Source organism: Rhinopithecus roxellana, chromosome 18 (assembly GCF_007565055.1).
Source record: "Rhinopithecus roxellana isolate Shanxi Qingling chromosome 18, ASM756505v1, whole genome shotgun sequence".
In the NCBI taxonomy this organism is placed as follows: Eukaryota; Metazoa; Chordata; class Mammalia; order Primates; family Cercopithecidae; genus Rhinopithecus; species Rhinopithecus roxellana.
In genome coordinates, this window is record NC_044566.1 from 61,774,948 (window position 1) to 61,787,634 (window position 12,687).

Here is a 12,687-nt window from a genome sequence, read left to right on the forward strand (position 1 = left end):
TCAAACTCTGCGGGTCACATGGTGATGTGTTTCTCCTCTTGCTGTCACCGTGAAGCTCCCCGCGGGATTTCATCAGTTCCACAGGGTTGTTTTTTTTTTAAAGAGACAGAGTCTCACTCTGTCGCCCAGGCTGGAGTGCAGTGGCGTGATCTCGGCTCACTGCAACCTTAGCCTCCAGGGTTCAAGCGATTCTTCTGCCTCAGCCTCCCCAGTAGCTGGGACTACAGGCATGCGTCATTCACACCCAGCTAATTTTTCTAATTTTAGTAGAGACGGGGTTTCACTGTATTGGCCAGGCTGGTCTCAAACTCCTGACCTTGTGATCCACCCGCCTTGGCCTCCCAAAGTGCTGGGATTACAGGCGTGAGCCACCGGGCCCAGCCAGTTCCACAGGGTTTAATACACCTGTCCATTCCAAAGATCTGTTTTTGCCAGAGTATGACAGAAGATCCTAATTGTTTTCTTTCCAGAACCCAAGATGGTGTTCCCTGCCTCTGAACACATAAACAGGGCTAGTATAATCAGCCTTCTGTATCTGCAGGTTCTGCATTCCTAGAGTCAACCAACCACTGACCAAAAATATTAAAACAAAACAAAACAAAACAAAAAACATTTTGTCTGTACTGAAAATGTATAGATATTTTTCTTGTTACTATTTTTTAACAATACAGTATAACAACGGTTTACATAGCATTTACATTCTATCAGGTATTATAAGTAATCTAGGCCACACACAGTGGCTCATACCTGTATTCCCAGCACTTTGGGAGGCAGAGGCAGGTAGATCACCTGAGGTCAGTAGTTCGAGACCAGCCAGGCCAACATGGTGACACCCCGTCTCTACTAAAAATACAAAAATTAGCCAGTTGTTGGGGGAGTTGGGGGGGGCTGTAATCGCAGCTACTCGGGACACTGAGGCAGGAGAATCACTTGAACCCAGGAGGCGGAGGTTGCAGTGAACTGAGATTGCACCACTGCACTCCAGCCTGCGTGACGAGAGTGAAACTCCATCTCAAAAGAAAAAGACAAAACAAGTAATCTAGAGATTACTTAAAGTATATGGAGGATGTGTGTAGGTTAAATGCTAATACTGTGCCATTTTATATCAGGGACTTGAGCATCCATGAATTTTGATATCCAAGGGAGGTCCTGAAACCAATCCTCCAGGGATAGGAGGGATGACTGTATTAAAAGGCAGACGTTATTTCTGCAACGAGCAGCACCACACGCTGTAGTTCTCTGCCTCTGCCTCTCTTCTTTCCCTCCTTGCTCAGAGAACCAAGCCCCTTCCTTTTCTTTAAGGCTGTGACCTCTACCTGCGATCTTGACCCTGTCCATGCCACTGACTTCAAGTCTGTATTTCATTGCTCCTTCTCCCATTTCCAGAATCTTTAATATCCTATTCTCTCCTTTTCTTTATCCTGGAAACACCCACAGATCTTCCCTACCCTTTAAACAAAACAAAAACAAACCTGCCTCAGTCCAACATTCCACTAGGGTTTACCTCTCCTTCCTTCTAAGCTAAACTTGGAAGAGTTGGCTGCCTTTGTCTACTCCTCACCGCCCCCTCACTCCCCAACCTCTTGTAATCCTGCAGTATGCTACAGAAACAATGCAGGCAAAGACCATAGACACACTTATCGCAGCTAGCTGCTAACAGTAAGCCAAAACCAGTGTGAGAGAGACAAAGACACAGATAGAGAGATAGCTGCAAACCCTTGGGAGGCATCTGCTGTAGGTGGGCCCGGCTAGCTACTTTATATCATCTTGTGCAAGACCTTCAGCAACCACATGTGGAGGTTATCAATCACTCCACTGCTCAGTGAAGGAAACTGAGGGCCAGAGAAGTTAAGTAAGTTTCTCAACAAACATAAAGAGATCTTGAGATTTTAGTTAACCACAGAGTTAATATGAGTCAGCAATGACACATGGTTCTCGAAAAAGTAACTCATACGTAGATTATTCTAACAGAGTTGGAGTCTATATCTCAGGAACAGCTTCCCTGTACAGAAGACACCTATCTGCATAGGTATTCTTAGAAAGAACACAGGAAGAGGAGAGGTGACCCAATGGCAAGGGACTCCAGAAACAGTAGACTGAAGTGGGGGATGTGACAGCTGACACTGTAAACACAGAAAGAACAGGCACAGTCTAAGTGATTTTAGGGAACAGCACCAGGACTGCTGGATAAAAGGCACAGGGCTGCAGATTTCAGCTCAACATAAGAAAGAACTTCTTGAACAGTGAGCGCTTGAATGAATGAATTGGAGGCAATATGCATGGAGCAAGTGTCTACTCTCTAAAGTCAGATGATTAGGTTTTAATCCCAGCTTCGCCACTCCTGACCTTGGGACTTGCAACCAACGGTCCAAATTCTCCATGATTCACTTTGCTTATCTGTAAAACAGGAATAAATCATGTAGTATGTATTTCTAGGCTGGACTCACGCCTGTAATCCCAGCACTTTGGGAGGCCGAGGCAGGAGGATCACTTGAGGTCAGGAGTTCGAGGCCAACGAGGCCAACATGGCGAAACCCTGTCTCTACTAAAAATACAAAAATTAGCCGGGCATGGTGGCACATGCCTGTAGTCCCAGCTACCCAGGAGGCTGAGACATGAGAATCACTTGAGCCTGGGAGGCGGAGGTTGCAGTCAGCTGAGATTGCACTACCGCACTCCAGCCTGGGTGACAGAGTGAAACTCAATAATAATAATAATATATTTCTTTATTCACTTGCATACACTTATAAAGACCTGTCTTTGTGCCAGGCAGTGTCCTGGGTGCAGGGGACTAAAGCAGGGAACAAAACAGGTACAGTGAAGGAAAGGTCAGCCTACAGCGACCCCTCCAGTCTCTGCAAAGGCAGTTGCGTGAGTGGGTAAGTGCGAGGATTAAGTGGTGCAAAGATTACATGAGATAATACTAAGCACCACAGGAAGCACCATTCTTCACACAAGGCAAGCTTTCAATCCATGCAACAATTGGAAAGGCAAGCTTGGAAGGTGGTGAGTTTTCTGAACACTGCAGTGTTCAGGAAAAAGCAGCTGTGGGGGTTACTATAAGGAAGATTCCTGCTTTGGGGGAACTTCATGAGTCTATGATTCTGTTTCTAGAGCCTATCAAACCCCAGGTTGGATGGAAAAGTCTTCCAATATGGTGCTTGTGAGGTTTCTTGTGAGTGTGTGTATGTGTTGGGGTAGAAATAGTAACAGCAGCTCCCTTTCCCTCCTTAGCACTAGATTCACAAATCCTTATGACTGCAGGGCCATAATGTCGCCAAAACTTGGAGGAGGCACCTGCCAGCTCCCCCTCAACCAGAGCAGATGCGGAACAGCCTCCTGCAGGAGGGCATTCTTCCTCTGCCATCACTAAGTGTAGCTCGGGGGCACTGAGCCCCTCCCCTCAGTTCACATTTCTTCCTGATCACTTTCTCCAAATACAGTATGTGCTTCCCAGGTTTGCATCACGTCCAAGCTGCTGGTATCTTGGCTGGAGAAGTTGGAGGCTCTCTGCCTGCTACTCATAAGAAACGCATCTATGTAATTAAAACTTGCCCTAAGCCCCAAATTGGGGAGACAGATTTGAGCCCAACTCCTGTCTCCTCGCTGGCCAGCCCTGCAATGAAGCCTTTCTTTTCTCAAAAGCCAGTGCCATAGTATTGGCCAATGAGCCCATTTGCTGCATTCTCTGGGAAACCAAGTTTCGATAGTTCTGGTCCAGGTTTCTTAGAACAATGTATTTTAAACTCGTTCTGTTTTTCCAAATCTGCATTCTGCTGGATCAAGCTGGAGAGGGTTACAAGTTGGAAGATCTTGATGACTAAACAATGTTTGAAAGGCAGAGGAGGACATTGCACTAGGTGGGCCGGCTCTGCCCAATCACAGAAAATCAGGCTCTCGAAGTACAGAGAGAGTGCAGGGCCCAGGGCAGTCACGGGCGCATGTGGGACTGTGCCTCACTGTCTTAGGACACAGACTGGGTGCAGTGCCTGGTAACACCATGGAAATCTTTCTTTAACTAACAGGAAGTGTTCACAATGGCATTTTAGGGTATGAGGAAGAAGAAAGGCAGGGTTTTTGCATATTTTTTTTGAATTCTGTAAGGTAGGTCTATGGTTGCAACATTGAGGTGAATTAGAATTGCAAAAAGAGGCGTGGACATACATCTGGATCTTTGGGATTACCTAAAAACTCACAGTTAAAAACAAATAGTTGTGTTACCTCCCAAGTTATTGAATATTTTGCCACCTCCATTGAGAGGTATATGAGGGGTTTTTCTGTGGTTTCATTGGGACCACAGAAATTCTCTTACTGAGCACAGGCAGGAGAACTGTGCAAAGTCACTCTGACCACACATTGCCTCAGCTGGCTCCCAAGGGGCAGCTGTGACAATGGAGGGACAGAGGCAGTGACGTGCAGGCCATCACACTCCAGCCCAAAAAATTAGCTCCCTGCTGGTCCGTGCTGGTGTCTCCTCAACCAGGAAGCCCCCAGCACACTCATCACTTCCAGGAACTCTGTTAGTGAGGCCACTGTGCCCTGTGGTCTCTAAAAAGTCTAGATCTCCAGACTGTGGCTGTCAGGACTCAGACATCTGGCCATCTTTAATCGTACCTCCACCTCCCACTTGTCCCACAGAAGAAGACTTAATCCTATCTGTCAAAAAGAATTCGAAATCTCACACCCACCTCAATCTGAACAGGGTTTGCTAAACCATGATGGCAAAGCCCAGGATAAAGCCCTGGGCAGAACAGGGCCAGTTCCCTAGTGCACTTCCATTAGGAGAGGTGAGGAGAACCTGTCCTTGAAATGGAGAGCTCTGAAGCTTCCCCCAGCTCAGCTCTGAATCGAGAGGGAGCCGGACAGAGTGAACTCAAACTTCGTAGCAGAGTTCAGCCCTAACTGCACAGACAGGTGAGGGGGCACAAGGTCCCCTGTCCACCGATGCCCCTCAGTTTTATTGATGGGTGTCAGGGGAGAGGCCAGAGGGGAGATCTCACTAGAGCTGAATAAGCGCTGGCCACCTGCCCACCCATACAGCTACCTTCGCAGAGACTGCAGGCATGGCTGCAGGCCGACCTGTCCATCACTGTAGCTGTTTTGTTCCCTGCTCTATCCCCCTGTACCCAGAATACTATCTGGCCCAGAACAGGGTCTCTGTACATGTATGCAGGTTGAATAAAGGAATCCTTGCCACTTTACAGGGCCAAGGGAGCCCCGTGTGAAACCATAACGGCTCAAGGAAATGGTGGCCTAAATAAGCCATTTGTTCCCTCTCTGAGCCACAACTTCATTGTATGTAATTTAGTATAAAAAAATGTTTGGGTCAGAGAATCACAAAGTATAGTTCTTATAGAAAACATACTTGGAGTGTACGAAGCTGGGCCTTTCTGGCGTGGAGGCTGAGGGGGAGGCTTGCTCTGTGTCCAGGAGGCTACATCACCATCATCTGTCCACACTCAAGATGGGGGAAAATAGAATATCCCAAAGTGATTAAATACTCAAAGTTCCAAAACGTGACAGCGTATCAATGTTCAGTAATCACCACGAAGCTACAGCAGCTGCCCTTAGTAATTACTCTTTTTTTTTCTCTATCTCAATAAATATAAAACACAAAGGCACTGGAGATACTTATGAAAGTGGTCTGAGGCAGTCCTAACTCAGAACTTTAGGGAGACAGCTCTACACAGTCCTCCCTTTTCCAGATCTAGGTATCCTGCTTGTGTTTTTTTTTTTTTTTTTTTTTTTAACTAATAGCGGAATAATGGAAATGCAAATGCTGAGCAGGACAATTTTCCTCTCTCTCTCTCTCTCTCTCTCTTTCCGAAGTATACAATGCATACGAAAAATGCTTCTAAAATTATACATGCTAGAGAAGAAAAAGATATCACAAAAAAAAAACACCATGTTTCTTCAGAAGAACAAAAGAAAAAAGTAATATAGAGGAAAAATAATAAGATGATTTTTCCTACACACCTACCAAAATCACTCTTTTTCGACTGCAGATGACTGGGAACTTCAATTGCACTGCAGAAGTTAGAAAAGCCCCGTGTCTGCGTAAATGTGTATATCATGTTCCCTTTCTAGTCTTCTTACCTTCCACCTCTTGCCTGGCTACATTAATCAGTAGCTAAAATGCTGATCATAGACACTTCAGTAAGGGTTTTAGCAAAAGCCTTTAAGTTGCAGCCCTGGCTCTAAAAATGGGACCAGTCATCACCATGAAAGTGAAAGACTAAGAGAAGGAAAACGCCAAATTTGCACAGAAATACACACAACGCTATACAGTCAAATAAAAAGAAGCAAATAAAGATAAGGTAAAAGTGTGTGTGCATGCGCACACACAGACATGATAGTTTAAGCCTGACTTCCAAACACCCATCAAAGAAAATCTCCCCTTCTGTCCTTCCCTGAGTAAAAGGTTTTCCTTACCGTTCTGGACCACGCTGATGAGGGTGACAATGGCCAACAGGACAACATTGCCTACAGTTTCTTGATCCATGTTTGCTTCAGGCTCTCTGGAGAGGACTGCTCTGGCTCCGGCCCCACAACCTGCCCTGTACAGGAAGGGGAAGTGAGAGCTTGCACTCTTTCATCATTAGAATTTCTGAATATCCCCAGCACAATTACACAGTGCCTCCTTCTTCCTTTTTTTTTTTTTTTAACTAGCCACCAAAATGCCCTGGCTGTGGTTCAGTGTGACCTACCAGGAGAAGCAGGGCTTAGCAGAGGAGGAGACAAAGCCAGCACACTCTCCTACACTTCCTTGTCATGGGAAACTTCCCTGGGAGTCTCCAGAATGAATCCTGGATCCAAGACTATGACCAGCATGAGCCCAGCACAGGCACCAGAGAATCTGGAAGCTGCCATCATCTCTGACTTCAGCAAAGAGAAAGAAGGGAAAGAAAACCCAAAACTTTCAGGTCAGACAGTGGTATCAGCCTATAACCCCAGCACTTTGGGTGGCTGAGGTGGGAAGATCGCTTGAGCCCAGGACTTGGAGGCTTCTGTGAGCCAATGACTATGCCACTGCACTCCAGCCTGGGCAACAGAGAAAGATTCTGTCTCACACACACACACACACAAATGTAAAATGAAACTTTAAAAAAATGTATAGAACACCAAAAGATCTGTGCCCCAAGTACTGTCCTTCTTTTTTGAATTCCAAGAAAAAAAGTGAACACTTAACACACAGTAGGGCCCTCAGTAGCAGCCACATAAGGTTTGAATGAAGGAAGGAATCAATGGCAGTGGGGAGGGACAGCTGATATCTCCATTTCTTCAGAGAAAAGTAATAAAAGGAATTAATGAATTAAACCAAAGAATTAAAACCAAACCAAATAATTGGCAAAAGGCAGAAATGGAGTTACAGATGATCCCTAAGGGAAGTTTCCAAAGGATTGTTAAACACTGCAACTGGCTTTTCTGATGCAATTGCAGAAACACCTTCCTGGAAATTCTTTTCAACTTAGTAAGAGTAGAGTGACTGTGCTTTCTGAGAAAGTGTAAGAGTGGACCTGCCAGGTGGGTGAGGTGGCTGTCTGGTATTCTGCAGCTCAGCTCAGCGTGAATGGCAATCCCTCCGAGGTTACATGGCAAATGCAAAATATCTGCAATCTTTGTACCAGACTCAGCTATTTGGCATTGGTTAAGAGGTGCTTTTATCAAAACTTCACTTTGAAAGGGAACATGGACCACTGTAACTGGTGGCAGCAGGGAGGGCTACATCTCGGCTTGGAAGAGGTCAGTGTAGGGGAAGATATTGCTCCCTCATACATACAGTGCCAGAGGCCAGCTTGAGTGCCCTCGGTTCAGCTGCAAGAGAAAGGCTGGTGGAGGCAGTGTGCAGAGTTGCATGCAGGGAAGCCAGCAGCCAGGGCAGTCGGGCTGGTCATGACACACTTGGGTACTTCCTGAGTACCTAGGGCACTTTGTAGAGTGTAGACTTTATATTAGCCAAGGCTCTCCAGAGAAACCGAACCAATAAATGAATAAATCTCCATATACACATACACACACACATATCTCCATATGTGTATATATATAGATTTTTATATATGGATATATATATATATATATATATATATATATATATATAGAGAGAGAGAGAGAGAGAGAGAGAGAGAGAGACAATGAGGTACAGTTCCACATGCACCTGTGACTGGGTTGGGCTCTGCACTCTCTCTATACTTTGAGAGCCTGATTTTCTGTGATTGGGCAGAGCTGACCCACTTGGTGATCCACCCTCCTCTGCCTTTCAAACATTGTTTAGTCATTTTATATATATATATATATATATATATATATATATATATATATATGGCAGATTTCTAATAGAAATTGGTTCACATGCTCATGGAGACCATGAAGTTTCATGGTTTGCCATCGGCAAGCAGGAGACTCGGAATAGCTGCTGGTGAAGATGAGTCTGCATTCAAAGGCCTGATCATCAAGGAGGGCAATGGTGCAAGACCCAGTCTGAATCCAAACGCTGGAGAACCAGGGGTTCCAGTGTCCAAGGGCAGGAGAAGATGGATGGCCCAGCTCAAGAAGAAGAGGGAATTTGCCCCTTTGCCCACTTTTTGTTCTATTCAGGCCCTCAGTAGATTGATGACACCCACCACGTTGGTGAGGGTGGGAATTCTTTACTCAGTCCACTGATTCCAGTGCTGATCTCTTTCAGAAACACCCTCACCAACACACCCAGAAAAAACATTTTACCAGCTACCTGGGCATTTTTTAGCTCAATCAATTTGACATAAAATTAACTACCACAGAGTTATTACAAGATTGGTTAGGGCTCAGCACTTGCAAGATTTGTATATTCACCTTAGTGAGATCCAGTTCATACCTGCAGTTTGGTAAGTTTCAGGGGATGTTTTGGTTTTGGTAGCCAAGGAGTTTGAACCCCATAAAGAGTTAGCCCTTCTAACATTTACCACATCTTAGTGACAATGCATCAGAAGTGAAGGCCAGTCCTCTTACAAAGTATTCCAGTTGCAAGCAGTAGAAACTTAGCTCAAACTAGTTTAGGCAAAAAGGAGAATTTATTCACTCAAAGAGTCTAAAAATCTGACAACCGAAGTTGAAAAGAGTAGAGATGTGGTTAGGCCTCGGAGCTAGAGAGCTTTCTCTCTCTCTCTTAAATGTAGCACTCTTAAATGGGATTCTCTTTCTCTCCCGCCCTTCCCCTCTTTTTACTCTCTCTTCTGTCCCTTTCTCTCTCTCTTCCCCTTCTCTCTACCTTTGTCTCTTTCTTTCAATCTCTCCTCTCATTCTCTTTCAGCTTCTCTTAGCATGTCAAACGTATTTTCTCTGGAGGCCTGTTTCCTGGAGACAGCACCATCTCTGGAGTTCTACATTTTACAGCTTCCATCACCTGTCAAAGACTGACTTCTCTCATCTAATCTCTTAGGACAGCCTCATTGGCCCAGGCTGCCCAGGTGTCCACTCTTGGAGAGGTCAGCCAGATGGCAGAACGAAGACCCTGGTAGTTCTCACAATTATCATATGGCAGAGGGGGACTAACCCCGCAAAGAAAAATTGGGAGGAGGGAATGAGACGTGTATTTACTGTTGCACTTGATGGTCCAATACTTATAATCCCCAGATTAAAATTTCCAGTTTTTAAAGAAGTTTCTCTATCCTACACCCTTCTGTCTTTAAAACTCATCCCAATCTGCCGGCACACGAAAACAGCACCTACGGGGACCAACATGGTCAGCCCCCACCACCACTGGAAACCTTCAGGGCTCCGTGGAACGCAGGGACCCATACCTTCTGGGGCCCCATACATGGGAGAAAAGTCCAGCCATTCGCGCTGTAGAAGGTCCAAAGGCACCTGGAGAGGTGCTGGGCGCCCCTGCTCTGAGCTCCTTGGAGTCACCCGCAGCCGGCGCGCAGAGCACCTGCAGAGGCCGGGGGATGGAGGGAGTCCACTTCACGCGGGAAGAGCGTGTTAATAGCTGAGACGGCCATTAAATTACAGAGCACACATTAAGATTCAGGCTGCGGCTGCAGAGGAGCACTTATCAGAGGTGAAGCTCTGGAAATGCCATTCATCTCAATAGAGAGCTGCTGAGACAGAACAAAAAGACGAGGGGCGCCGGGAGAGCCAGGGAGGGGAGCGCAGCCTGCCCTGCCTGCCCGGATTCCCGCATAAGACCGCCTGGCCGCAGCCCAGAGCAGCCCAGAATTTGGAGGCACTGAGCGGCTGTGTCGTGGGGACCTAGTCTGTGCTGGGCATTGTACCCAGAGCCTCACGTTTGCTCCTCAGTGCAACCCTCTGAGGGACGAATTACCCCCCTCCCATTGCCCAGAAAGTGAAACGGGTTCAAAGGGGTTCAAAATGTGGTCAAGGGCCTGGCACGGTGGCTCACGCCTGTAGTCCCAGCACTTTGGAAGGCCAAGGCTAGAGGATGGCTTGAGTCCAGGAGTTGGAGACCAGCCTGGGCAACATAGCAAGACCCCCGTCTCTACAAAAAATAAATTAGCTGGACGTGGTGGCAGACCTGTAGTCCCAGCTACTCGGGGCTGAGGCAAGAGGATCGCTTGAGGCTGTGGAAATGGAGGCTTCAGGGAGCTGTGATCTCAGCACTGCACTCCAGCCTGGGCAACAGAGGGAAATCCTGTCTTTAAAAAAAATATATATATATATGGTCAAGGCAAAGACCCACATAGCAAGGAGCAGAACAAGGGTTCAAGCCCAGGCCGGTCTGGCTTTAAAGTCTGGGGTTTTAATCACCCTACGTGGTGCTACTGGAGTCGTCTTCAGAACCTGGGGCTCCCTGGTCCTTCTACATTTATGCCTGGCAATCCCCTTGCAGGCTAAAGCACTGAGCACTGGCCCCTCAGCCCTGAAGAGAGATGTTTTAGAAAGGAAAGAAAGGAAGACATATGTACTTCACGGGAAATAACATATCCCCACGACATCTGACCGTTAGCAAAGGTAATTTTACAAGAAATATCCCACAGCGACAGCCCACCCCTCTCCCGCCCATCCCCTGCTCCCAGCGCCCTCCATAATTATGCATATGCTGCACTGATCTGTGTGTGACAGGTTAGTTAGACAAATGTGCTGGGAGTAGGCAAGAATAATTAGCACATTCATTAATTAGAGTACTGTTAGTAGTTTGACTGTGAAGGACAACCATTTGTCAACAGAGATCAGGACAGCTGGGGCCAAGGAGTGACTCAGGGGGGCAACAATTCAGGGACACCGAGGCTCTGCCCAGCTGCTGTTAAAAATCCTAGGAGCTGTGCAGACACTTTGCATCAACATGCCTCCATCTCCATGGCAACGGGGCCACTATGCCCGGCTGTCAGCCTACAACATTCACGTAGCCTTCGTCCTCACTTCAGGGTACACGTTGCCATCTCATGACATCTCTTCCTTCCACTCCCCATTCAGGGTTGCCCTCTCTGTTCATTAGGACGAGGATTGACTGGTGGTGAGGGAGAGGGGCAGGAGGTGGGATCAGTGCCAGGAAGGGCATAGAAATACAGCCCAGGTCTACAGGCTGGAATTATGGATGGTTACACAACAGTTCCTTTTCATTTCAGTTAGTCTCAAGAATATTCAGACCAATATTGATCTGAATGATAAGTGACATAAACAGAGAGACCAGGCATGGTCTGTTCCAGATGTCACATGCCAGTGGTGTCTGTGAGAACCAAATCAACCTGGTTAAAGTGTCGTTTCTCCTTCCCCGGCCACAATCAGGTGGGCTTTCCTTCCATGAACGGCTAGCTCATGGTTCTGAACAGAATTGAACTAAATTGAGATGAATCCTCATGCCATCCTATAGCTGAAGAAACAAAGATAGTGAATTTGCTGTAACTCATATGCTATTGATTAAACTCCACACATGCTCAGAGTGCTTTGCAGATATGACCTTCTTTCTCTAGAATCTTAAGTTGTAAGCTGATCATATCAGTGCAAAGTGAACAAATAGAAGGCAAAGTCCATAGCCATTCACACAGATAGCAGGAAGCCAATGTAGTATCTGCAAAACCCCTTCCTTTTCCCATTACAAACTCACACCACACAGTGTATTGCTTATGCGTTTGTAGGAAAATGAAGCAAATGACACATGCATATGGAAAACATCACGTAGTGTGTGGTGTAAGAAAACAAAGGTGAAGGCCAGGTGCCATGGCTCACGCCTGTAACCCCAAAACTGTGGGAGGCCGAGGAGGGCAGATCACCTGAGGTTAGGAGTTCAAGACCAGCCTGGCCAAAATGGTGAAACCCTGTCTCTACTAAAAATACAAAAATTAGATGGGCGTAGTGGTGCACACCTGCAATTTCCAGCTCTTTGGGAGGCTGAGGCAGGAGAATCGCTTGAACCTGGGAGGCAGAGATTGCAGTGAGCCAGGATCACGCCACTGCACTCCAGCCTAGGTGACAGAGGGAGACTCCATCTCAAGAAAAACAACAACAACAACAACAGGTTAGACATGGATTTCTTTGCTCCAGACTTAGCTTTATCTGTTTTGTAGGCTATCCAAGGAAAGGTCAGTCATGGGCATGGCCTGCCTTGGGAACATTCAGTTCAGATAGGATTAAAATTCATGATGCCCATATATGCTCAGTTGATTTTTGATGAAGTAATTCAATGGGGAAAGGAAAGTCTTTTTAACAAGGGTGTTATAACAACTGTATATTCTTATGGGAAAGAAAATGAAC

The 12,687-nt window shown here is 46.4% G+C and overlaps 1 protein-coding gene across 3 annotated transcripts in view; it reads right to left on the reverse strand.

The window, feature by feature from the left end:
• ALOX5AP (arachidonate 5-lipoxygenase activating protein) overlaps positions 1 to 12,687 on the reverse strand; it is a 46,157-nt gene that overhangs the window by 17,950 nt on the left and 15,520 nt on the right. The window contains exons 1-2 of one of the 3 annotated variants that reach the window (XM_030922242.1): positions 6,433 to 6,575; positions 5,366 to 5,458 (exon numbers count right to left, since the gene is read on the reverse strand). In XM_030922242.1, the coding sequence (XP_030778102.1) occupies positions 5,366 to 5,458; positions 6,433 to 6,502 (163 nt within the window). In that variant the 5' untranslated portion in view covers positions 6,503 to 6,575. Of the gene's footprint in view, positions 1 to 5,365; positions 5,459 to 6,432; positions 6,576 to 12,687 lie in introns of those variants that run through there. The other 2 variants (XM_030922243.1, XM_010367080.1) reach the window with 2 other exon arrangements.